The sequence below is a fragment of the Scardinius erythrophthalmus genome, assembly GCF_964197995.2.
Source record: "Scardinius erythrophthalmus genome assembly, chromosome: 20".
NCBI lineage: Eukaryota > Metazoa > Chordata > Actinopteri > Cypriniformes > Leuciscidae > Scardinius > Scardinius erythrophthalmus.
Genome location: NC_138240.1, coordinates 30093543 through 30117770, shown reverse-complemented (window position 1 = coordinate 30117770; position 24228 = coordinate 30093543). Strand labels below are relative to the sequence as shown.

The window sequence follows — 24228 nt, the reverse complement described above, 5'->3', positions numbered from 1 at the left end:
CTTAACTGACAGTATGCTTTCACTGGCCTTTGAAATAGTCCCGTGGACGGTGACGTTTTTTAGAACAACTATTTGCTGTCTCGCTGATATAGTTTGAGCAAATTCCCCACCACTACCATTCCTTTTAAATAGACTCCTAAGCCTTTACTGCCTAATGGTTTGCCAGCAGATGGACCATTGGATAATATAATTAAAAAGCTAACAACAATCAGTGTAATGATAATTTTATTCTTTGCGTGAAAACACTTGAATTAGCCTAATTGAACACTGGGTGTAGGCTATTACAACTTCAGAATTATATTCGTATAGACGGTCAACAGTAATAAGGTAAAGCTAAGAGTGGTCCAGACCAACCTTCTGAACGAATACCTTACAGAAGGTATACTTAACTAAGAACGTTTCGGGATACACGTATTAACGACTTGACTAACTGGGGCCCAGGTCAGGAAGCAGAAAGACTGGCTAAACTGACTGTCTGCTAGCTGTCTCACATCACAGAAGTCAGATAAATCCCAAACAGAGTCTCTGTTACCTAGATATCATAATATAGAGAGACTGCGTAAATACATGTAACCCAGTGAGGGTTATTATTAAGCATGTTAACAGCTATTTACTGATTAAATAGGTATTTATAAGGTTTTATGATTCAGATAATAGCCTATCATAATAGTGTCTGTGTGTTCATTTGATATATGTCACAGATGGAATTAATAGTGAAGCAAGGATTCAAGTGCAGGAATAAAGGGTCTTTAATTAATAATAAAAATGAAACAAAATACAAACAAAAACTCCCCGTGATGGAAAACAGGACAGGCATCAAGATACAACAGAACTGTGGCAGGAAACAGGAATACGAGGATACATAAATGTGACAAACCAGCAGAGTACTGCAAACACAGGGAGACTAAATAGTGAAGCAAACAAAAGAGGATAATGAGGAAAGCAGGTGGGGCAAATTAAATAATAATTTATGACGAGGATGCGTCTGAACGCGTTGTTGTCTTTGGAGCTCCATCGATTTGATTTATAATTCTTGATTTTTCTCTTTAAACTCACTTACAACGAACATTTTCTACTTTTCCTCACCTCATAGTTACAACAGGGACTGTTGAGCAGACGCTTCTCAAGCCTATTAGTGATCCAACATCGGATACTCTTATAGGTTACTCCTGTGGATCACGGCTGAACGCGTCTTCTCCACAATCACTTACAAACAAACATTTTTTCACCTATCGTGCGTCTACTCTACACCCGTACCACTAAAAAGACGGATTATATCCAAGACTTCAGTCATAAATTAGTATTAATATTGATAGCATCACTGGTAGCGTCGTTGCTAACTAACTGTCCATCTGTTAAAATGGCGAATATATCAGATGTAAGTAGTCTACCTTTTGGTGCAGGTGAGGACACATTTGAGCTGCACGCACTGCAGTCTGAGCTGGAAGCTGTTGAGAAACAGATCCACGACCTTTTAGTGAGACAAGCCGAGCTGAGGGACCGGCGTTTAGCTCTTGAAACATCACGCGCCGATGCACACAAATCAGTGATTAACGTTACCAACCCGCTGACTTCGACCTCGTCTACTCCGTGCATTTCTCAGCATCGGCCCCGAGTGCCGAGGTCGCGATCAGCCATGGTCTCGTTCACTCCGGCTCCAACACGCCACCACGAAGCCTGGATGGTTCCGCAGCGGAAGACGCGAGTCAGGTCTAGACCAAGACTCTCTCCGACCCTCCCGGTTTTCGAGATATCCACCCAAAACCGCTTCTCCCCTCTTCGCGAAACAGAACGCGATGCTGTGATCATGGGCGATTCCATCGTTCGGCACGTACACGCTACGTTAGGTAAAAGTAAGGTGCACAGTCACTGCTTTCCTGGTGCTCGTGTTTCTGAAATCGCTGCTCGCGTTCCCGAGATTCTGAACGGTGACGAGCGCGTCGGAACTGTGGTCCTGCACGCGGGAGTGAATGACATCAGGCTGCGCCAGACGGAGGTTCTGAAGAAAGACTTCAGGAATCTGATCAATACAGTACGCAGCACATCGCCTGAAACAACGATCATTGTGTCAGGACCGCTTCCCACGTACCGACTAGGACATGAAAAGTTTAGTAGATTATTCGCGCTAAATGAATGGTTAATGTCATGGTGCAATGAGCAGAAACTGCTCTTTGTAAATAATTGGAATCTGTTTTGATAACATCTCCAAAATGTTAAATACTTTTTGACTAGTAATCAAAAGTCCAAATCATAGTCTCTGCTGCACCAATTTAACTGATATAAATACTAGTGTAGCACATTGCATAGAAACTGTGTCTATTCCTCGTTTAGTGAGATCAAATAATAAATCTACTGCAGGATCTAGGAAAAATCTAATTGTTATTAAAACAGAAAATGTTGCTATTAGTAAACAAAAACAATTTCTAAAGCTAGGTCTTCTAAACATTAGATCACTCACACTTAAGGCGGTTATTGTAAATTAAATAGTCACAGATAATAGCTTCGATGTACTTTGCCTTACTGAAACCTGGCTTAAACCAAATGATTATTTCGGTCTAAATAAGTCTACTACATCAGGATACTCATATAAACATGAGCCCGGTCTGATTGGTTGTGGCGGCGGTGTTGCAACAATCTATAGAGATATTCTCAATGTTACTCAGAAAACGGGTTATAAGTTTAATTTGTTTGAAGTACTTGTACTAAATGTTATGCTCTCAGATTTAAAGGAGAACTTGGTAACTTTTTTAACTTAATAAAACTAGAAATCATTTGGATGGTTAAACAACCTGTTCTGGTGATATTGGTGACATTCCCTGCTCCCCCCAGCGTTCCCAGGCGGAAAACCAACCTTGCAACTTGGGGACTACCGTCCCGGCAAGATAGAAATTGGAAGTCTCGTGAGAAGCGAGAACGAGAACGAGCGCGAAACACGAATTGCTTTATGGCAATTCGACATAAACACATGCATGTATGATGTATTACCAGATTACCCACCTCGGTAGTCAGACATAGCTCCACATGATACAGTTGGCTTGCTCTGATCAAAACAAACGCACATGAGCAGCGGTAGAGAGGGGGAGGAGGCCGCCGCAAGTGAGTTTTTTACGACCGTGTTGTGACATATACGCCCCCCCACAGCTGTAGGGGGAGCTCGTGGGGAAAACAACAAAACGGAAAATCAGCGAAGAAGTGACTAGAGTTCGCTAGAGTTGCCGAGTTCTCCTTTAAGAAAAACATCCCTATTATCTCTAGCCTTGGCTACCGTATATAGACCGCCTGGGCCTTACGCTGATTCCCTAAAAGAGTTTGCAGATTTTCTCTCAGACCTGTTAGTCAATGTCGACAAAGCATTAATTGTTGGAGATTTTAACATACACGTAGATAATCCAAATGATGCGTTAGGGGCTGCATTTACAGATTTATTAAACTCCTTTGGGGTCAAGCAAAACGTTAACGGACCAACTCATCGTTTTAATCATACACTCGATTTAATTATATCACATGGAACCGATCCAACCGATATAGATATCATTCCACAAAGTGATGATGTCACTTACCATTACATGGTAACTTGCATATTACGTACTCCTGTAATACATCATGCTTTGCCGCGTTATCGATCAGGCAGAACAATCCTTCCATCCACCATAGATAATTTTTCAAATTGCTTATCTGATCTGTCTCAGCTGCTCAGTGAACCCAAACAAACAGATGAACTAGAGGAATTAACTAGCACTATGAGCACCATTCTTTCTGGAAAATTGGATATTGTTGCACCCATTAGATTAAAAAAGGTCAGAGAGAAAAGTAAAGCACCATGGTACAACAATACTACGCATGTTCTAAAGAGAGAAACCCATAATTTAGAGCGTAAATGGAAACAAACTAATTTAGAGGTCTTTAGAATCTCATGGAAAGACAGTATGTCACGTTATAAAAAGGCCCTAAAAGCGGCCAGGGCTGAGCACCTCCGCAAACTAATAGAAAACAACCAAAACAATCCTAGGTTTTTATTTAACACCGTGGCTAGACTAACAAATAAACAAGCGTCACCTGAACAAAATATTCCGTTACAGTTTAGTAGTAATGATTTCATGAAGTTCTTCACGGAGAAAATAGAAAACATCAGAACCACAATTGTAAACGTTCAATCCTCAATCGCGCCTTATAATTCAGCCTCAATTATCACCCCTCAAGAACAATTACAGTGCTTTACAACTACACAACAAAAAGAGTTAAATAAACTTATCACCTCATCTAAAACAACAACATGTTTATTAGATCTTATACCAACTAAACTACTGAAAGAAGTGTTTCCTGTAGTGGAAGAGCCTCTCCTCAATATTATTAACTCATCTTTATCTTTAGGTCATGTTCCAAGAACATTTAAACTGGCAGTTATAAAACCTCTCATTAAGAAACCGCAATTAGACCCACATAATCTAGCAAATTATAGACCCATTTCAAATCTTCCTTTTATGTCTAAAATACTAGAAAAAGTTGTATCTGCCCAACTGGGCTCTTTCTTGCAAGAAAATGACATCTATGAAAAGTTTCAGTCTGGATTCAGACCGCATCATAGCACTGAAACTGCGCTCGTTAAAATCACTAATTATTTACTATTAGCTTCTGACCAAGGCTATATCTCAATACTAGTTTTACTTGATCTTAGTGCTGCGTTCGATACTATAGATCACACAATACTCTTAGATCGACTACAAAATTATACTGGTGTTCAAGGACAAACATTAAGCTGGTTCAGATCATACTTATCTGACCGTTACCATTTTGTCTATTTAAATGGAGAAAAAATCGATCATAACTCCAGTAAACTATGGAGTGCCGCAGGGATCTGTGTTAGGCCCTCTGTTATTCTCAATATATATGCTGCCACTTGGAAATATTACAAGGAAACATGGAATTAGCTTCCATTGTTATGCTGATGACACTCAAATCTATATTTCATCACGGCCAGATGAAAACGCTAAATTATCCAAATTGACAGAGTGTGTTAAAGATATAAAAGATTGGATGACGCGCAATATTCTTTTATTAAATCCAGACAAGACAGAGGTACTAATCATCGGTTCAAAAAAACGCCCACAAAACCTCTCACAATACAACTTTAACATAGTAGGATGTCCTGTTACTTTATCCTCTACAGTAAAAGACCTGGGTGTTATATTAGACTGCAACCTCAGTTTCTGATGCAGAAAAGTTAGTTCATGCATTCATGACCTCGAGACTAGATTACTGTAATGCTTTATTAGCCGGTTGTCCTGCATCCTTAATAAACAAGCTATAGTTAGTCCAAAATGCCGCTGCTAGAGTTCTTACTAGATCAAGAAAATATGATCATATAACACCAATTTTATCATCACTACATTGGTTACCTATAAAGTTCCGTATTTATTACAAGGTATTGCTACTGACTTATAAAGCCCTAAACGGCTTAGCTCCAGTCTATTTAACGGATCTTCTATCGCCCTATAATCCATCACGCTCTTTAAGATCACTAAATTCGAGGCTTTTGGTCATACCTAGGATATCTAGGTCCACCAAAGGAGGGAGAGCATTTTCACATTTAGCTCCAAAACTCTGGAATAGCCTTCCTAAAACTGTTCGTTGCTCAGACTCGCTCTCCCAGTTTAAAACTAGATTAAAGACGCATCTCTTCAGCCAGGCATTCATATAATACTTTTAATCTTACAGTTAAATCCGACCTCTAGTTTATAAACGCCAGAGGAGAACTGGCCCCCGACTGAGCCTGGGTTCTCCCAAGTTTTTTTTTTTTCTCCATAGGTCACCTGATGGAGTTTTTCGGTTCCTTGCCATTGTTGCCTTTGGCTTGCTCAGTTGGGGACATTTGGGGATATTTAATTTAATTAATCAATCAACAATACTATTGATCAGCATTACCAAACGTGGACGTTTTCCACTAGAAACAAACATTGATGTATTATTTTAATTTAATACTGTGAAGCTGCTTTGATACAATCTGTATTGTGAAAGCGCTATATAAATAAATAAATAAATAATCAGATAACAAGATGGGAGGGGCTAGATAATAGACAGGAGAGTACATGGCACAAGGAAACACATGACAAGCCATGTGCTCACAACAAACAGGACTATAACACAAGCACATGACAAACTGGGAGTGTCAGAGCTCTGTCACCAAACCAAGATATAAACTAGACAGAAGTGACAGAACCCTGACAATATATCTATGTACTGCCCCCTTAAGAGTTACGCTAAACTATAAAGTTTGTTTGGGATGTACTTGCAAAAACATGTCTTTGCCCAGCATGTTTGTTCCTTTACAAACAGGAACTTTCTGTATTGTAAAAAGAAACAATCTGTATTGTAAACAAACTGAAACAATCTGTATTGTAAAAAGTGCTATATAAATAAATGTGACTTGACTTTGCTTTATTGGTGATTGGTTATTTTTTACTTGGAGAGGGGGGAGAGAGGGAGGGAAACATAATATCAGACTGAGTGACAGCTGACCATTTCGGGAACGATCCAGATGTGTTGCACCTGCAGACATTGATGACATGAGGCGGCACATAAAAGACCTGTTGGCTGCAGGCATCATAATCGAATCCAGGAGTCCTTATGCCTCGCCAATAGTTATTGCACGAAAGATAAATGGAACCATCTGTACTGTATGTGCATAGACTACCACACTTTGAATTCCAGAACCATTCCTGACCTACAGTATACACCACTCCCAGAATAGATGACTGTCTGTCTGGAAGTAAATGGTTCTCTGTCTTAGACTTGCGTAGTGGTTACTACCAGATTGAGATGGCTGATGAGGACAAGGAAAAAACTGCATTTATAGTTTTTACCAGTTTGAGCGTTTGCCACAGGGGATCACAGGGGCTCCCGCCACATTTCAGCGGCTAATGGAGGGAGCTGTTGGAGATATGCATCTTCTCCAGGTCATTGTTTATCTGGACAACCTCATTGTCTTCGGCCGTACATTAGAAGAGCTTGAGGAAAGGCTGCTGAAAGTGTTGGATCGGCTGGAAGAATATGGGCTCAAAGTCTCTATAGACAAGTGCCAATTTTGACAGCCACAAGTCAAATATGTGGGACATATTGTATCTACTGACGGGATAGCTGCTGATCCTGAGAGGGTGAAAGCCGTGTCTCACTGGAAGATGCCGCATGATTTGAAGTCCCTGAGGTCCTTTCTGGGTTTTTGTGGGTTCTACCGCCGTAGTGGGACCACTGACTGATTTGACCAAAGGTTATCCCCCAGTCAAAAGTCAATACAAAGCTGTACAGAAAGGCAAGTACTACCATGAGTCAAAGCCGTTTGGTGAGCACTGGGACCAAAAGTGAACAGAGGCCTTTCATAACATTATCTGTTGCCTTACACATGCTCCAGTACTGGCATATACAGATTCAGCTAAGCCCTATGTCTTACATGTCGACGCAAGCCTGATTGGTTTAGGTGCCATGTAAAATCAGGAACACCCAGATGGACTGAGACCTGTCGTCTATGCCAGCTGTAAAACTGAGTGCTGCTGAACACAACTATCCCACTCATTAGTTGGAATTCCTGGCATTCAAGTGGGCCGTTGTGGATAAATTCCACGATTACCTGTATGGAGCAAAGTTCACAGTTAGGACGGATAACAAAGCCCTGACCTACGTTCTGACCACTGCTAAGCTAAGTGCTACTGGACATCGGTGGCTGGCGGCCTTAGCCAAATATGACTTTAGCCTTCAGTACAAACCAGGGCGTCACAACATTGATATGGATGTACAGTCGCGCTATCCCTCACACACTGACCTGTCGCAAGAATGGGTGGACTTACCAAGATCAGGAGTTAGGGCCATCTGCCAGCTTGCTGATACTCACCACACCGAATCATGCAATAGGCTGGTGGATCAATTGGGTGCTACTCCAGAAGTCATTCCCTCTGTGTATGTTTGTCCAGTACAGTTGGAAATGGGACACAAGGAGCAGATGTCCAATTCTGAATTGAGACTAGTACAAGAGCAAGACCCCATCATTGGACAGGTGAAGCAGGAAGGGGAGAAAGAGCATATACTTACCACTACAAAAAGTTCTAACCCCATTGAAACTCTCTTACGGCAACAGGGTTTGAAGAAAACCTCTTGTACCGAATTACGACAAGTACCAGCGGGAGAGAGAGACAACAGCTAGTTTTACCAGAAAAATACAGGACTCAGGTGCTACAGTCTCTTCATGACGAGTCAGGAAAAATCAAGTTGAATTGCTCTTTACAAAAAGTAATTGGGGTGCATTGTAGCACTGTTGCTTCACAGCCAGAAGGTCTTCGGTTCAAGTCCCATCTAAGCTAGGAGGCCTTTCTGTATGCTCTGGGTGCTCCGGTTTCCCCCCACAATCCAAAACACATGCAGCATTGATCTGTAGGTGTGAATGTGTGTGAGACCTGCAGACTTGCCATCTGCCCAGGTTGTCCCCCGCCTGTGGCCCCAATGCTCCAGCATCCCCGTGACCCAGCAGAGGATTAAGCGGTTTTAGAGAATGGATGGAAAAGTGACAGCATAGTCAATGGACTGCAAACAATGCATATTCTTGGGCAATAGCTACATGTACATTTACACATCATCACATTCATGACCTTTTGAAGATGTTTTAATTGAACAAAGTTAGGCTACTTACAAAATACAGTGCACATATAACTGTATCAGGAAACCAGAAAACACTTGCTCAGCTTGTCCTTTGGAATATTTACCTCAAAAATTAAAATTACATAATAATTTACTCCCCCTCATGCTGTTCCAAAAATAGATATTTTGTAAAATGTTCTCATTGCCGCACAACTTGTGTGCTGTTATTGCAGTATGGTCTTTGGAAGTTATCAGAAAGCTTTGTGTGAAAAATAAAGCATTATTTAAAGAAAATCTTCCCCTTTGCTGCTTAAAGGAGAACTCCGGTCAATTTTAACATTGAGCTAATTTTTTTGTACATTTGGAGTGTTGTCAATACAGAGAACAACGACAAAAATCGGTGTTGCCTACACCGAGTTATTCTATTTTTAAAATTTGCACCCTGTTGACTTCAATGGGGCAAGTACTAAACCTGCTTTTAGCCTCTTAACATCCTTGATGTGTCATTACAAGTGCACAGAAAATGTGAGTGATTCCTTCTGAGTGAACACAAGTGAATCTGACTGCAGTAGATGTGAAAGATATGTATAAAAATGATGTTATTTAAGCCAGCACAAATACCTGTGTTTACATCCTGTTTTCGGTTGAAGTCCAAAGTGATCGATTGTCGAGTTCACGCGCGTGATCATAGGTAACTAAACCTATGTGTGTGAACTCGGCAATCGACTACTTTGGACTTCAAGCGAAAACAGGATGTAAACACAGGTATTTGCGCTGGCTTAAATAACATCATTTTTATACATATCTTTCACATCTACTGCAGTCAGATCCACTCGTGTTCACTCTGAAGGAATCACTCACATTTTCTGTGCACTTGTAATGACACATCAAGGATGTTAAGAGGCTAAAAGCAGGTTTAGTACTTGCCCCATTGAAGTCAACAGGGTTCAAATTTTAAAAAGAGGATAACACGGTGTAGGCAACACGGATTTTTGTCGTTGTTCTCTGTATTGACAGCACTCCAAATGTACAAAAAAATGAGCTCAATGTTAAAATTGACCGGAGTTCTCCTTTAATGTAATTGCTCTCAAAACAATAAACACAGTCAACTAAACACACTATTACCTAAGCCAAACAGTTCAACTTTACTGTATAATGAAGCACTGAATTTTCTTTTCTGGTAATGCATTTGTTAAATGTAAATGCTAAAAACTACAGGTGTGCTCTCTATTGATTTGATAACATATTCATCAATAGACACACAAATACACTAATGAAAATACATGTTCACTATTGTAAAGTTCTTAAATGAGGAGTTTTCTCCCCCTCCCTCCTAAAATATTACATACAGACATGAAGCAAATGTTTACTGTTGAACAGTGAACTGTACTGCTGTCAGTGAACTTTATTTACCACATCTCTTCTGTGCATATGTACAAAGAATTCCATCTAGTCTTAATGTTGATACTATGGTTGATGAACTCCTAGCTCAACCTCTCCACAGGTCACTTCCATTGTGATTTCAATTCTGAAAAATGTTTGGACATTTACAGAGCTTGCCACTCTAGGGCTTTTCCAGAACTACAAATGTATATTGTCATTATTCAGCTGAAGTCAGTTCAGTGTTTGTTCAGTTCAGTTCAGTTCAATTCAATAACTTTGTAAAGTTCATCATTTATGAAACAAGTTCAATTCAGCTATTAGCAGCTCTTCAGAAGACAATAGTGTCATTATTCAGCTTGTGTCCGTTTGATGTTGCACTTCGATTCTGCACAGTAAAAAGTTACGTTGATTCTAATGACAGAAGTGAGAGGGAGAGGATTTTTCAGGAGTGACTTTTTACTGCGCAGAGTCAAAGTGCTCCCAACTTAAAGTGCTATTCCGCCATACATTATAGTTATCCTTTTTACCCGCATAGAAAAGCGCCACGTTTTATTTTCTGTCACCATACTTGGTCGTGTAACTACTCGTGTAACTGTATTTAAATAGGGAAAATGGAGGTGTTTGGTCGCTTCTAGCTTCATCTCTGTTTGGTTCCTAATGAATGAACTAGGCTAAGCTAAGTGCTATCAAAGTGTCACCATGTGCCAGAGCGATTGAGTGCACGCACTGAGACGAGAGAGGTATGTATCAACTCGTCTTAGTTAAGGGAATAACATAGCTTAATATGAAAAAACGGTGGAGTATCCCTTTAAGAAAGTTGAATGGGTTTAATGTTGATAGATCACTTCTGAAAGCTTTTTATTCATCCTTTGTTGAGTCAATTTTAACCTTTGCTATGATCTGTTGGTTTGGCAATTTGAGTGTAATTAACAAAAACAGATTGGGAAAAACTGTAAGCATATGTCGGAAAATAATTGGCACTGATCTCAACAGCATTAAGTATGTACGAGGCCAGAGCTACACAGAGGGCAATGGCCATTTTGACTAATATCACTCACCCACTACACTCTGAGTTTTGCCTCCTACCATCAGGAAGGAGGTATACCTACCGAAAACGTGCCAGGTCCAACAGATATCTGAGATCATTTGTACCATTAGCTGTTGGGTTTCTCAACAAACTATAGGTACATGTGTATTCATGTTTTTATCTATTTATTATCTCATGGTTTTATGTGTTTTTTGTGTGAATGTGTATGTGTTAATGTAGTACCCTAACTGCCTGATTAGGGGAGATATAGAGTCAATAAAAGACACAGGACACGGAGCTGCTGCAATATCTTCTGAGTCTCTGTATTGTCTGAGCAGCACGCCCCCTCCCCCAGCAGGTGAAAGTACCAAGGCAAAAATAATCAAATGATCGATCATCCATACTAGGCAAGGAATACCAATCGCCATCATCCAAAATCATACACTATGCATTAATGACATTCAGTTTATTTTTCAATGACGACATATTCTGATGACACTAATTATTATTAGTTTTATATATATTTTTTATAACCACCACACTCTCTCCATCAAAAATAAATGTCGTCCCGACATTACTCTCCTTTTGCTTCAACCCAAAATAAGAAATTTTATTTCTGCTGATAATGTAGTTTTATCTCAATGTCCTACTTATTGTATGCAATGTCTCACTACCTATGTGTACTGCATGTTAACTATGAATAAAGGCAAGTGTTGGAAACTGCATCATCTTCCTTCTTCAAACCCCATTCTTTTTCTCCCTTTCCTCAATCTCTTCAGTATGCATACAAGTATATTGGTTGATAGTGCTGCGTTGGGTAAGTCCATGGAGGTAAGTTCTGCATCTCATATGACATGGGTTGAAACGCTGTTGCATTTGTAGGCTCTACATTATAACATGCAGGAGTACCCAAGTGATCATAAGTAAATGTCTTTGGCGGTCTCCTTTCTCTCTTAGGCCATCTGTATTCCTGTCCTATTTCCCTGTCATGTTCACCCAGTCTTACAGGTATGTCTTCCTTTTCATCAGGTCTTTCTACATGTTGTTCCTCCTCCATCACATCAACTTCCTGTTGAGGTATCTCCTCATTTTCCATTACAACTTCTGTTCCACGATCCCTTGCTCCCTCTTGACCAATTTCTTCCCTTTCCTTTCCAGGTTCACTGTGCAAGATAATTGGTAAGTTTCCACTATGTAACTCTCCGTTTGCTTCCTCAGGTTGCTGAAACTGGACTTCAGGTACGTATTCATCTCGCCAGTTTTCACGCCCAGGTTGCTGGTGATGGGCAGCAGGTAGGTAATTATAGTAAGGATAACCTTCATCCTCATCCTCTTCTTCTTCTGGACCTGGTTCACATCTATTTACTGGTTTTGGTCTTTTTACTGTTCCCTTTGTCTTTTCTTCCTTTCCAAGATCAGTCTCCAATGGGAGATAATCACAAGGCATCAAGAGGTTACGGTGGAGAACACGTTATCTTCCTTTACCATGTTCTGGTTTCACTTCAAAAACCGGGCCTTTTCCTCCTATTTGACGCACTACTGTGTGTACAATATCTTCCCAATGGTTTCGAAGCTTCCCAGTTCCACCTCTAGGTGTCAAGTTCCTCACTAAGACGCGATCTCCAGGACACAACATAGAACCCCTCACTTTTACATCATAGTTTCTCTTGTTTCTTTCTGCCACCTTCTTTGCAGTCTGTCTGGTGATTTCCAATGCTTCCTGCATTTCTTGTCTCCATCTCTTAACATACTCTTTATAATCAGTAGTTCCGGTTTCAGATGTCAAACTGAACAATAGATCAACAGGTAATCTCGGGGACCTTCCGAACAGTAAGTAGAATGGTGAAAATCCTGTCACTAGGTATCCTAATCTACTCATATAAACCCCACGGTGTCACAAAGGCTGTTAAAGGTCTGCTCTCCTTGGCCATGAAGCCCTGATGATATGCTTTACCTTGATCCAGCAGCGAAAACCAGGAGTTCCCCCCCAAACTGTCCATTATGTCTTGTACCCGGGGGATGGGCTGTCTATCAGGATGCGTTTTCCGGTTCAGCTCTCTGAAATCAATACACAGGCGTAAGCTGCCATCTTTTTTTCGTACGCAGACAACAGGAGAGGCATATGGTGAATTTGATTTCTGGACCCATCCTTGCGCAATGAGATCATGCAGGTAGTTTTTCATCTCTTGGTAGAGGGGTTTAGGCACTGAACGGTAAGTGCGAGCAACAGGATTAGTGTCTTTCAGTGAAATGGCAAGTTGTAGTTTCTCGATGCAGATTCGGAAAATGAAGCTGCTTCCTCTTTTAACATTTGCTGAACTATTTGTTTTTCAGACTCACTGAGATGGCTCAAATTGACTGGCGGAACCCATGCGGCGTCGGAAGTATTGCTGGTTTCATTTTTTATTTGACTGACCATCACCGAAGTTAAACCAGGTTCCTCAAAAGCTGAAGTTGGATAAACGGCCTGCACGGGTTGCGCTGTGCCTATAACCATCTTGCCTGCTAACAGTAAGTCATGGTCTGTAGGGTTCTGAACACTGACAACTATGTGTGTTGTATGTCGCCGCAAGGTTACGATTGTCTCACAGAACTCCAACCCCTCTGCCCACTGTGGGTTAACGTCAGGCTCAAAAATGAGCACAGTCTCTTGCTTTGGTCTGTATGTCTGCACTCTACATTCCACTTGTACCGGTGTATGTTTGGGCACATGAACATTTTCCTTTGTTGTTGTGACGGTATATTCACATGCAGGGTCGTTTGAAGGAATTTGGGGGCCCCAAGCAAAATGGACATGGAGGCCCCCCCAATAAAAAACATATTATAATATGTAACCATATTCCGTCCGTTCGAAAAAAAAGTTGCACTAACTGTTTGTTACAAGCAGCATTTGCCGTCAGGCAGGTAGCTAACATAGGCAGGTACAAGACAAGTGGAGCTATTTTATCCAGTGTAATTTATCACTTACCACTAGGGGTGTAACAAAATTCAAGGTTCGGTTCAATACGATACACATGTGTTACGGTTTGGTATGTTTTCGATACAGCAAAAAGAAAGAAATGAAAATTTCCTTGATTTATTTATTTTTCTTCTTTTTTTTAATTAAAACTAGCATCATAAAATATGATTTCTTTACTTTGAGCAATTCTGGAGCTATAATTGACTCTTCTTAGGAGCATATAAAACAAAACAGCTCCTTGGAAAAATGTAATATTGTAGTAGTTATAAACAAATGTTTATTTTAGTTAAGATTAACATTTGAGGGCATTGTATTCATAATGTCAAAATAAAACCGACGTAATGTTACTTGAAGGCATTATAGCCTACTATTCCTGCCAAACTATGTGAATGTTTCTCACTAGATCTCGCAGCGATGTTATTACTTCTGTGGCGAATTCAAATGCTTTCTTTACTGGATCTCTTATTAGCGCTGTGTAGTAACAGTGTCGGCTTGCGCTGCACTGGTCCAAACTGATAAACAACGGTCCGTCAACCACACAATAACGAGTAGCTCAGTTTCGTTCCGCTTACATTACGTTTGCCATTTGATGTTGGGCAATGTTGTGGTCACGCCGGCGTCTCTACATTGTGAGCGCGCTTGCCACGCGCAACGCGCCTACATTTGAAATAACGAAATTTTGGTCGGCAGGAAAAATGATCCAACGAACCGTTCGGTTTGAAAATGCGTACCGAACACCGAACCGAAAGCCTCGTACCGAACGGTTCAATACGAATACGTGTATCGTTATACCCCTACTTACCACTATCTTGTTTTTTCTCATCCTCCTCTTCCTTTCTCTTCATTCTTTTCTGGCTTCCTGAAGCATAATTCCGCTTCATGATGACTGCCGAGGAGTTTTTGTATTTTGCCGGCAGCAGAGATCACGTGGTTGGCTGGCTGCTGTCAGCGACTACTGAGAGGGGCCCCCTTGAGGGGGATCCCGATAACAGTGTCACTGCACTTTACTGCATTGACTATCAAAGGGACGCTCACACAGTTTGTCGTTGCATTTTATTCTTAACCAGTCGTTGTCTTGGGGCCCCAGGCCAGCTCGGGGCCCCAAGCAATTGCTTGGTTTGCCTGCCTTGTCGCGACGGGCCTGTTCACATGGTGTTTCAGCATGGATTTGTTTGATGAAGGCATGAACTGTTCCGGCATTAGGACAGGCTGTTCTCTGGAATTCACTTGTGATTGGCTGCGTTATTCTCTCGGTGTTCACCATTTGCTCGATCACATTATATCCAACGATGGGATGACGAAGCTGACTACCCCTCATCACCAACACAGGTATTACAAGTTCATCTGTTTCCACTTCATTTAATGCCAAACCAAAACGTACTTCCATCCACCCAATATAAGGTATTTCCTGTCCGTTTGCCGCCACTAGATGAAGTCCCTCAGGTGCATTAATTACTTCTGTCACATTTCTCAATCTGATGTTCGGTAAATGTTCACTTTTCCACTGTTCATCCACTATACAAACTTGAGATCCTGTATCCCACAATGCATCAACAAGAAGCCCTTGAAGGTAACAAGGCACTAGACACTGTTTTCCTACAAAGGTGGCATGTGTAGACTTGTCGGTTTCACATTTCTTTCTGTGCATTGCAGAATTTGGGTGTACTCTTGCTGTTTGGTTACATTGTTTTACATGGACTGTCCAGTGATTAGCTTGACATGCTTTAGAACAATACAATGTTTGTTTACAGGCAGCACATTGTCGCAGTCTGGTCACTCCTCGTCCCGCAGTCGTGACCCTGTCCCGTTTAACGACTGCTCTCTGTACATCGTTGAGCCTCGTGCTCTACAACCAGCCACAAAATGATCGCTACTGCCACACCTATAGCAGTGAGCAGTATACATCCATATAGCAGTATACATCCAATCCGCTTTGCTGACATGCCAGACATTTTCTCACACGAGCTGAGGGAGGATGAAAACGATGTGCAGGAAGCCACTGTGGCTGCTGGAATGCCCCCATTCTCCTGTCATATTGCTACAAATAACGTTGAGGTGGGTACTGAGGCTGGGGTGGGTACTGAGGCTGGGGTGGTGGCATGTTGGTTTGATTCCTCACATTGGCAGAAAACTGTGTGGACATGATCTGAGGTTGTAGAATGGATTCTTTAATTTGAGAAACCTCCGCACTGAGATCCTTCAACAATACCATGTCAGACCGCATTTCCTTTAACTCACTCAAAATGTCAGGTTCAACTTTCTCTGTGTTTTTGTGACACTGTGTCTTTCCTTTCTTTTCAACAGCAACTTTAACCTGCACTGGATTCACTTTGGTGTGTTGATATATCAACTTCTTCTTGTTTTGCCGCTCGGTTTCATTTGCACAAGCAACATTGACTTTATCAAAATAATTTCATCACTCACATCAATGGTCGTCAAGTAAGGTTGCAGATCACTTCTAATACTGTCATTTTGCAGGCCAGTAAGGACAGTGTGAAGAAACATGCTCTGAACTAGGTTCGGGTCATATTTCAAACTGGATTCCGCTTCCTGGGATGCGAACAGGATCTTTTGCCTCAAATCAAGACACCGAACGAGGAAACTTTGTGGGGTCTCTTTACTACTTTGCGCCTCGGAGGTAAGCTGCTTGTACAATTCAGTCGCACCTCTTTCTTGATAATGCGCTCTCAGTATACGTCTCAGCACAGGGAGGATTAAATTTGGTTTTCCTTCCAGGTAACTATGCAGCTGCATGCCTGGTGCGATTGCTCTTATTACTGCATCCACTATTTCAAGCTCTGACACTCCCCTGCTCAATCCATGTTCGATTTGATGCGCCAAACTTGAAAAGGTGAGTTTGTCTTTTTGTCCAGGTTCACCTATCTGTCCTGATATCTTGAATTCTCTTTTCCAGGGTGGCATGACTGGTCTGTGTGTCATGAACTGCAGATCGGAGCTTGTGTCTGGCTGTACATTTGGACTTGGCAATGTGGAATAACTCTGTATAGTACTTATGTTCTGTTGTGTACCTGTGTGTTTTGGTGTGTGATTAGCTGCTCTCTGTTTTTGCACTATTAACTTCTGTAATGCTGATTGTAATGTGTCAATTTCTTTTTGCAGTTTTTCCTGTTCTGTGTTTTCTGCTACTGTCGTTTCTGCTACTGGATTTACATTCACTCTCTTAGTGGTTGGTGCTGTCTGTCTTTCTGAATCACTGTTTTCATTAACCCTCTGAATTTCACAGATTTTGTCTTTTAGACACAAAAGTTCTGCCATACCCTCATCTTCAAGCTCCTCTAATGCCTCTCTCTCAATGTGTCTCACAATAACAGAAATAAAAAATGACCGGCTTTTGCTACTGACATGTTCACAATCAATTCCTAGGAATTCACACAGTTCGATCAAATTTTCTCGTGAAAGAGCATATACTGCTCCTATCACCTCAAGCTTCAGATCCTCTACGTGATCCATGAGTTACTCAGTCAGTCTAGATGTGTGCAAAGTGATAGAAGAAGTGCCCTTAGCAGGCTGGAATCCTGCAGCGTTCCTGGTATGGAAAATAAACCTCAGATTGCTTGCACTTTCCTTCCTGGCTCGACACGGACACCGAACGTCTTCACTCCACTGGTTACCTGGGCTGAGTAGAAGGCTGAATGGCACTGGAGGAGGGCTGTCATCACTGGAAGCCAACTCACACTGCATTCATCCTCGCTGGGGCCTCCAAAATGTAGTACCCTAACCGCCTGATTAGGGGAGATATAGAGTCAATAAAAGACACAGGACACGGAGCTGCTGCAATATCTTCTGAGTCTCTGTATTGTCTGAGCAGCACGCCCCCTCCCCCAGCAGGTGAAAGTCCCAAGGCAAAAATAATCAAATGATCGATCATCCATACTAGGCAAGGAATACCAATCGCCATCATCCAAAATCATACACTATGCATTAATGACATTCAGTTTATTTTTCAATGACGACATATTCTGATGACACTTATTATTATTAGTTTTATATATTTTTTTATAACCACCACACTGGCTACTTGTTGTGAACCAAATTGCCCCTTGGGGACATTAAAGATACTTTTTGGTTTCGTCTTTTGCAGCGTTTGGCGCATGGTCTAAAAACGTGGCACTCAAGTTAAAAGAAGTCCAACTTTTAAGAAAACGCATCTTGAGACCTTGTGTTTTTTCCCTATTCCACTGCTCGCATCTTGCATTTTTGTAATGAAGGTTCTGTGTGAATGGCCCCTAACAATCCCTTATGGGGTTTGAATTATACAAATGTGATACTGGTATTTGTATGCTAGGTTAACAGATCTTTTAACAGGCCTTGTATCTAGATTTAAATTAGAGTCTGTCTCCTGGACAATGCTAAATAGTTTGGGAGCTGAATAGTAAAAAGTCTGCTACCTGCAGGTGAATTTGATACTCTAGGTATTATCAACTATCCAGAATTCTCAGGCCACAATGAACGTGACGGACTACAGCTTGACCAAGTACTGAGGAGCTAACACATTCAGGGCTTTATATGTAATGTAATCAGCAAGATTTTAAATGGTATTCAATGCTTAATAGGCAGCCAATGCAGTTTTGATAGATCTGGGCAAATATGGTGATACTTCTTGGTTTCCAATGATCCTTCCACAAGATAGGTTACTCATACATCTAATCGGAAAGCCATAGTAACATTGGATCTGTTTCTTATAGCTTCTCTCAAGGAAAGGACATGATTCATCACATGGTCATTTAGGATGACTCATTTCATTTAAATTTTGTCTGTACCTTCTGTTTCACTCCTCTTCCATCCTGTTGTCCCCTTCCTCTCTGTCCATGTCTTCTTACAGTTTCTCCTTGTGCTCTTTCCTCAATGCCTTCCACTCTATACTCATCTCTTCTCCCCCTTCCATTCTTCCCATGCCCTCTTCTCGTCTTACACTCTTTCCTCTTCTCTTTCTCTTTCAACCTGTTCAACTCAACCTCTCCCTCTCATCATCATTCCATGTGCACTTGAGAGTTTTGTTTGATGTGTTTGGACAAATGTTACATAAATGTTTGTGATTTGTATAAAACCAACAAAAAGAGCTTCAATTGTTTTTTCCTGATTTATAAAAGTCTTGGTTGGCTGTGTGAACTATATTGTGAAAATGTTGAAAATTATGCATATGATTTGTAATTTGTATGAAATGAATGAAAGCGTACATGTTTACGACAATTACAAAGTGTTCAGATCACATTGTGTTTATTTTTGTTATTGTAAGTTACCTTAGTGAAAAAACTGCAAATGGTTAACCATTGCATTATAGCCTATCATTTTACTGTAAAATACTATTAAATTTATATATGAATTATATAATTTATATATATATATATATATATGAATTATATAATTTATGGTGAAAAATCGGAAAAGGACATTTCCAGGAGCTTCTGTGTGACACGATATCAGATATGATATTGTATATAAATTATTTTGCTTCTTCTCATTTATGTAATCAGTAATGTTTTGTGTTATGTTTGTGTTATGTTACTCTGAATTCTATGGACTCTGATGTGACTTTCTGTTGTACCACCTGCCTTCATGGTTAACAGTACATTTTAAGGTAAAAAGCAGAAGTATATTTGTGTATTAACAATATATCACTCAGTGAAATAGATGGTTGTAAAATATATATTAATATTCCATACCATAATTCAAACATTATCACCAATTTTTATAATGAATTTCTGGCAACCACAGCTGCCACTATTTACTGTAAATTGCTATGTGGACACCCCCTTCTAATGAACAGATTTGGCTATTCAATTGCTGTGAAAACATCTTAATATTACTGTAATGCTAAATACAGTGACATTACAAAGAATTATGGGTTACACTTTATTTAAAGATGTCTTTGTTACACTGTAATTATATATTTAAGTAGCCTACTGAGTGATATTAAGTAACTACATGTTCTAATAGGGTTAGGGTTTGGTTTGGTTTAGGGTTAGTTGCATGTATTTATGCATAGCCTGATTTACAGTTATTACCATAGTAACTACATGTAACATATGTAACAATGCATCTGTAAAATAAAGTGTTAACGAATTATGCACTCTCTGAAACTTGTTTTTAACAAGTTTGAATCAGACTGAAAGTTGAAAAATCACAATTTTCTATAATGTCTTTCTATGATGTTGCAACATGTTCTCACTCGCAACTCGTCACATATGGACGCTTGTTGGGAGCGAGAGTGTGTTGGGTAGGCTATAGCATTAAGATTTGTCCTCAAAAGAGAAACTAAATACTGAAAACCATTTATTAGAAGAGGTTGTCCACATACATGAATGTGTCCCTATAGAACGAGTATAGGATTAGTATGACATTGTAAAAAAGGCTATGTTGAATTGAAATAAGGCACAACCACATAACCCAATTCTAATGAGTAGCCTAAACATATTTTTCAATATACAAGCAGCATTCAAATGTGAACAGCATATGTTTCTGAATAAGGCAACATACTACACTATTTCAGTGAACATTTATCTTCAGATCTATGACAGACAATCTGACACAGACAGACCAACTAACAAATAAGAGTGTCTTAACATGCTAAATGCCGTTAACTGTCATTTGTAACCTCCCCCACTCGTATATTCAAATGGTTTTCGACATGGGGTTTTGTGCAGCTTGTGCAGCTCATCTTACTGGATTTTGCTCCTTAAAACTACCTTGTTCCCACGTACTGGAATAAGTTCAGACAAAAGGTCTCTGTGTGAGTGTACGCTATGATGCCACAGATGGGGCACCCACGCTAAAATACAAAAAAAAAGGAACAAAAAGAGTTGTAACTGAACGCATCTTAAGTGAAACATTGGCTGACACGCTCCCTAAAGGCCCCTTGGGGGAACGGGGCGCGTGCAGGGCACTACTGATTACCAAAAGAGACATCGCAACTCTGACGCTCCCTTGTGTTCATTTTATTATTACAAACACATAGCCTACCTACACGTGTAAAGAGAATAAGACAATAACTAAAATAAAACAAATGTCACACTACTGAAACTGCATATCACTAGCTTAATAAAGATTAAATCTGTTGACATGGGTAGGTTTCGCAGCCCCCGTTTCTTTTTTTCCCTTTAAATGTAGCCTATCGTATTTTGAACACGCTCTGCATCAGTTTTAATATAATAAAATGGCTATATTTGGTATAAATTATGCTACAAGACGCTTATCAAGCAGAAGAATAGCCTATGAATGGGTCTTTTCATATTCACCTAAATGGATATGGAAAAAACAGCGACATGTCTGCGCGCAAAATAAACGAATAACGCTTCTCTTTTGTTTGATCATTTGTAATCCAAAACCATTGACGTGGCGCATGCAGATGGGCCAACGACGCCAAAAATGCTTTTAGAAAACAACGAAAGACTGGAACTTTAGAAAGATGAGGGGCACAAGTTACACCATCATTAAAAGGGGAGTTGGTCGAGGGGAGGCCATCTGGAGACCTCTACATGACGCGTGCAGGACGCGTGGATCCCTTGGGGCTCCAAGGTCCCCTAGCTGAAAATATTTGACAGCCGATCATGGGTTAAACGTCTTTTTGGTTTACATGCAGATAAAAATAGTCTAAAGGAAAGTATAACAGGCGTGCGTACGCAAACATTGCTTTTGGCATAGTCCACGTCCTATAATTTAAAACAAACAAATGTATGTGGATTATATGCTTGAAGACAAGCACTATACGCTAAATCAATGTTTGTTGAACGTAGTGATCACATATTGCTTTGCATAGCAACTTAGCGGTCTGCTGGGGGACGCGTGCGCCCCCCCCCCCCCCCATGAACGCCAGCGGTATAGCTACAGGTGTAAGACCCACGTCATCATAAGAGAGAGAGAAAAAAGCTTTTGTTTATCACAATTTACAGACAGATGTTACGTTAAAACGGCGTGGCTTGGGAATCTGTCTGTTTTATTTAAATTATGAATGCTTATACCGCCCTAAACTGGATCCCAATCCCGTGTCCTTACGCGTCACCAGCTTCCCTCTTCTTCTCATTAACATGTTTTCTTCGCAAGCATCTATGTGAAAGAACAATAGAAAAGTATTGCCAATAAGATATAACGTTAAAGAATAGATGCAAATTTTTTCTAAACAGTTTCAGGCTTTTATTCCGTCCAATAGCGAAAAAGACGCATATGAAAGACGCATTAACATATGTTGAAAGTTTGGATAAATTAGTCAAATAATAAATATTAATAAACTAAGGTAGTTTAAATATATAATAGCAAACATGTCAAATGTCTCAGTCTAAATATAACACGATGGGGGGACGAGCAAAAGTTTACAGCAGGGTATCGTATATAAACCAATAGGCTATATGTTGGTTTGAATTTCAAACTGAGATTAAGAGTGGAATATAATTTATACACGCTACAGACGCGTCCTTTTGTTTTACAGTCTAAAGTTATTTGACCAGAGGAGTTGTCTGAGGCGTGGGGGCGTTCCCATGACGCGCCGGTCAGGAATATAAACCCCGCGCGGGTCCTCAATCCAGCATACGATCTTCCCACAGCAACCTCAACATGACTCCCAACGCCACTGCTGTATCTGTGCTGTCTTATGCGCCCCGCACCGTGGCCATGAGAAAGGAGGCAAACGAACTGAGAAAAACCTTAAAACCCTTACTGGAAAAGAAACGACGAGCGCGCATCAACGAGAGCCTCGACCGATTAAAAGCGCTCATTCTCCCGCTCACAGGCAAAGATGTAGGTTTTGTTTACGCATATGCTAAACACATTATATTTGGATAGTCTGTTTTCAACGTGAAGTGCTGATGTGATACGTTTTTTCTTACCGTTGCCTGTTCTCTATTTCAGAATTGCCGTTATTCTAAACTGGAGAAAGCTGATATTTTGGAGATGACCGTTCGATTCCTTACTGATATTCAATCCACTCCGTCTAAAGGTCAGTTTTCTTCAGATTGGCTATCTTTTCCATTTCAACTCATATTATGTTCTTCTGATATAAAATAGTTTAAAAGTAAACTAAACTGTATGCCTATTTATTGTTTGCTTACAGATGGTACCGTTAGTTTTAAAGAGGGGTACACAACCTGCATTCAGCGCGTTTCAGCTCGCCTACAGCAAACCAACCTCGACACGGAAACGCGCCATCGCGTCAACGAGTTCATCCAGCGTTCGACGATGCCCAAGACACCAGCCTGCCAGAACTGCTGTGCACAGAGCTCCAAAATGATGTCACAAATCCAGCAAAAACTTCTGAATTTGAAATCTAGCAGCTCAAGAATCGTAAACCCCCCAAAACGCTGCAACGCTGATATTCGCAGTCAACAGCTTGTGCCACTGATCACCGAAGCCGAAGTCTGGAGACCTTGGTAGATCTAGGCTACCATACAAATGACTGTTATGATCTTATAATACAAGCCTTTCAGAATTGTAGGCTACATATCTGAAACCTATGTCTCTTTTAAAAATTAGGCTACTTGATGAATACGAGTGATCAAATAACATATAAGTATTGTATACTTGTTTTCCCCCAGTCCAGTGTATAGTAATGGAACAGACCCGTTCAAATAGTTTTGTTTTCATAAAGATCCTGCGCGTGACCTGTTCATAACGTGGTTATAGATTTATTCGCAAATTGCGGGTTAAATCGTCGGTGGCTCTTGAAAACGCCTTGTAAAACCCCAAGGGTTATTAATTGTAAAAGATTTTCACCTTACACTTCAGTATCCTGAGTTGGTGCGGATTATTTAATTGTAAGCACTCTGTGCTGTTTACTGAAATCTCTTTTTTGGGGGATGTGTTATGTATTTAGACTACTTGTTTATACATGTATGTGTTGTGCTATACACTTTATAATAAAAATTGCGGCATACACAGCTGGTTTTCCTTGCATCATTTTTTTTCTGAACAAGAGCTAGTCCACAAAGGAGAAGCACGGACTCACTATCAAAAATAACAATGACATGATTTGGGCGCGCAAATGAAGACAATGTGTATAATCACATGGAATATCAGAGATTAGGCCTACTGATAATACCATTATGCGTATAGGGGCCTACATTGAATGAACCATGAAGTACGAAAAAGCGTCTGCTAAATCAGCCAGCCCTGACCATGAAATGCATGTCTAGCACGCATTGTATTTCGTACAGTTTATACGCGAAAATGAGTTTTTACGTGCATAGGATACGCAGTTTTCGCGTGCATATGATACGCACTTTATGGC

At 40.5% G+C, this 24228-nt stretch overlaps 1 protein-coding gene across 1 annotated transcript; it reads left to right on the top strand.

The window, feature by feature from the left end:
* Positions 1–22559: 22559 nt before the first annotated feature.
* hes2.2 (hes family bHLH transcription factor 2, tandem duplicate 2) lies at positions 22560–23375 on the top strand (the record flags this gene model as incomplete). The annotated part of the gene is made up of 3 exons (XM_081349549.1): positions 22560–22742; positions 22854–22941; positions 23056–23375. The coding sequence occupies 3 exons, from the start codon at positions 22560–22562 to the stop codon at positions 23373–23375; spliced, it is 591 nt and encodes a 196-aa protein (XP_081205675.1).
* Between the last annotated feature and the right edge of the window lie 853 nt (positions 23376–24228).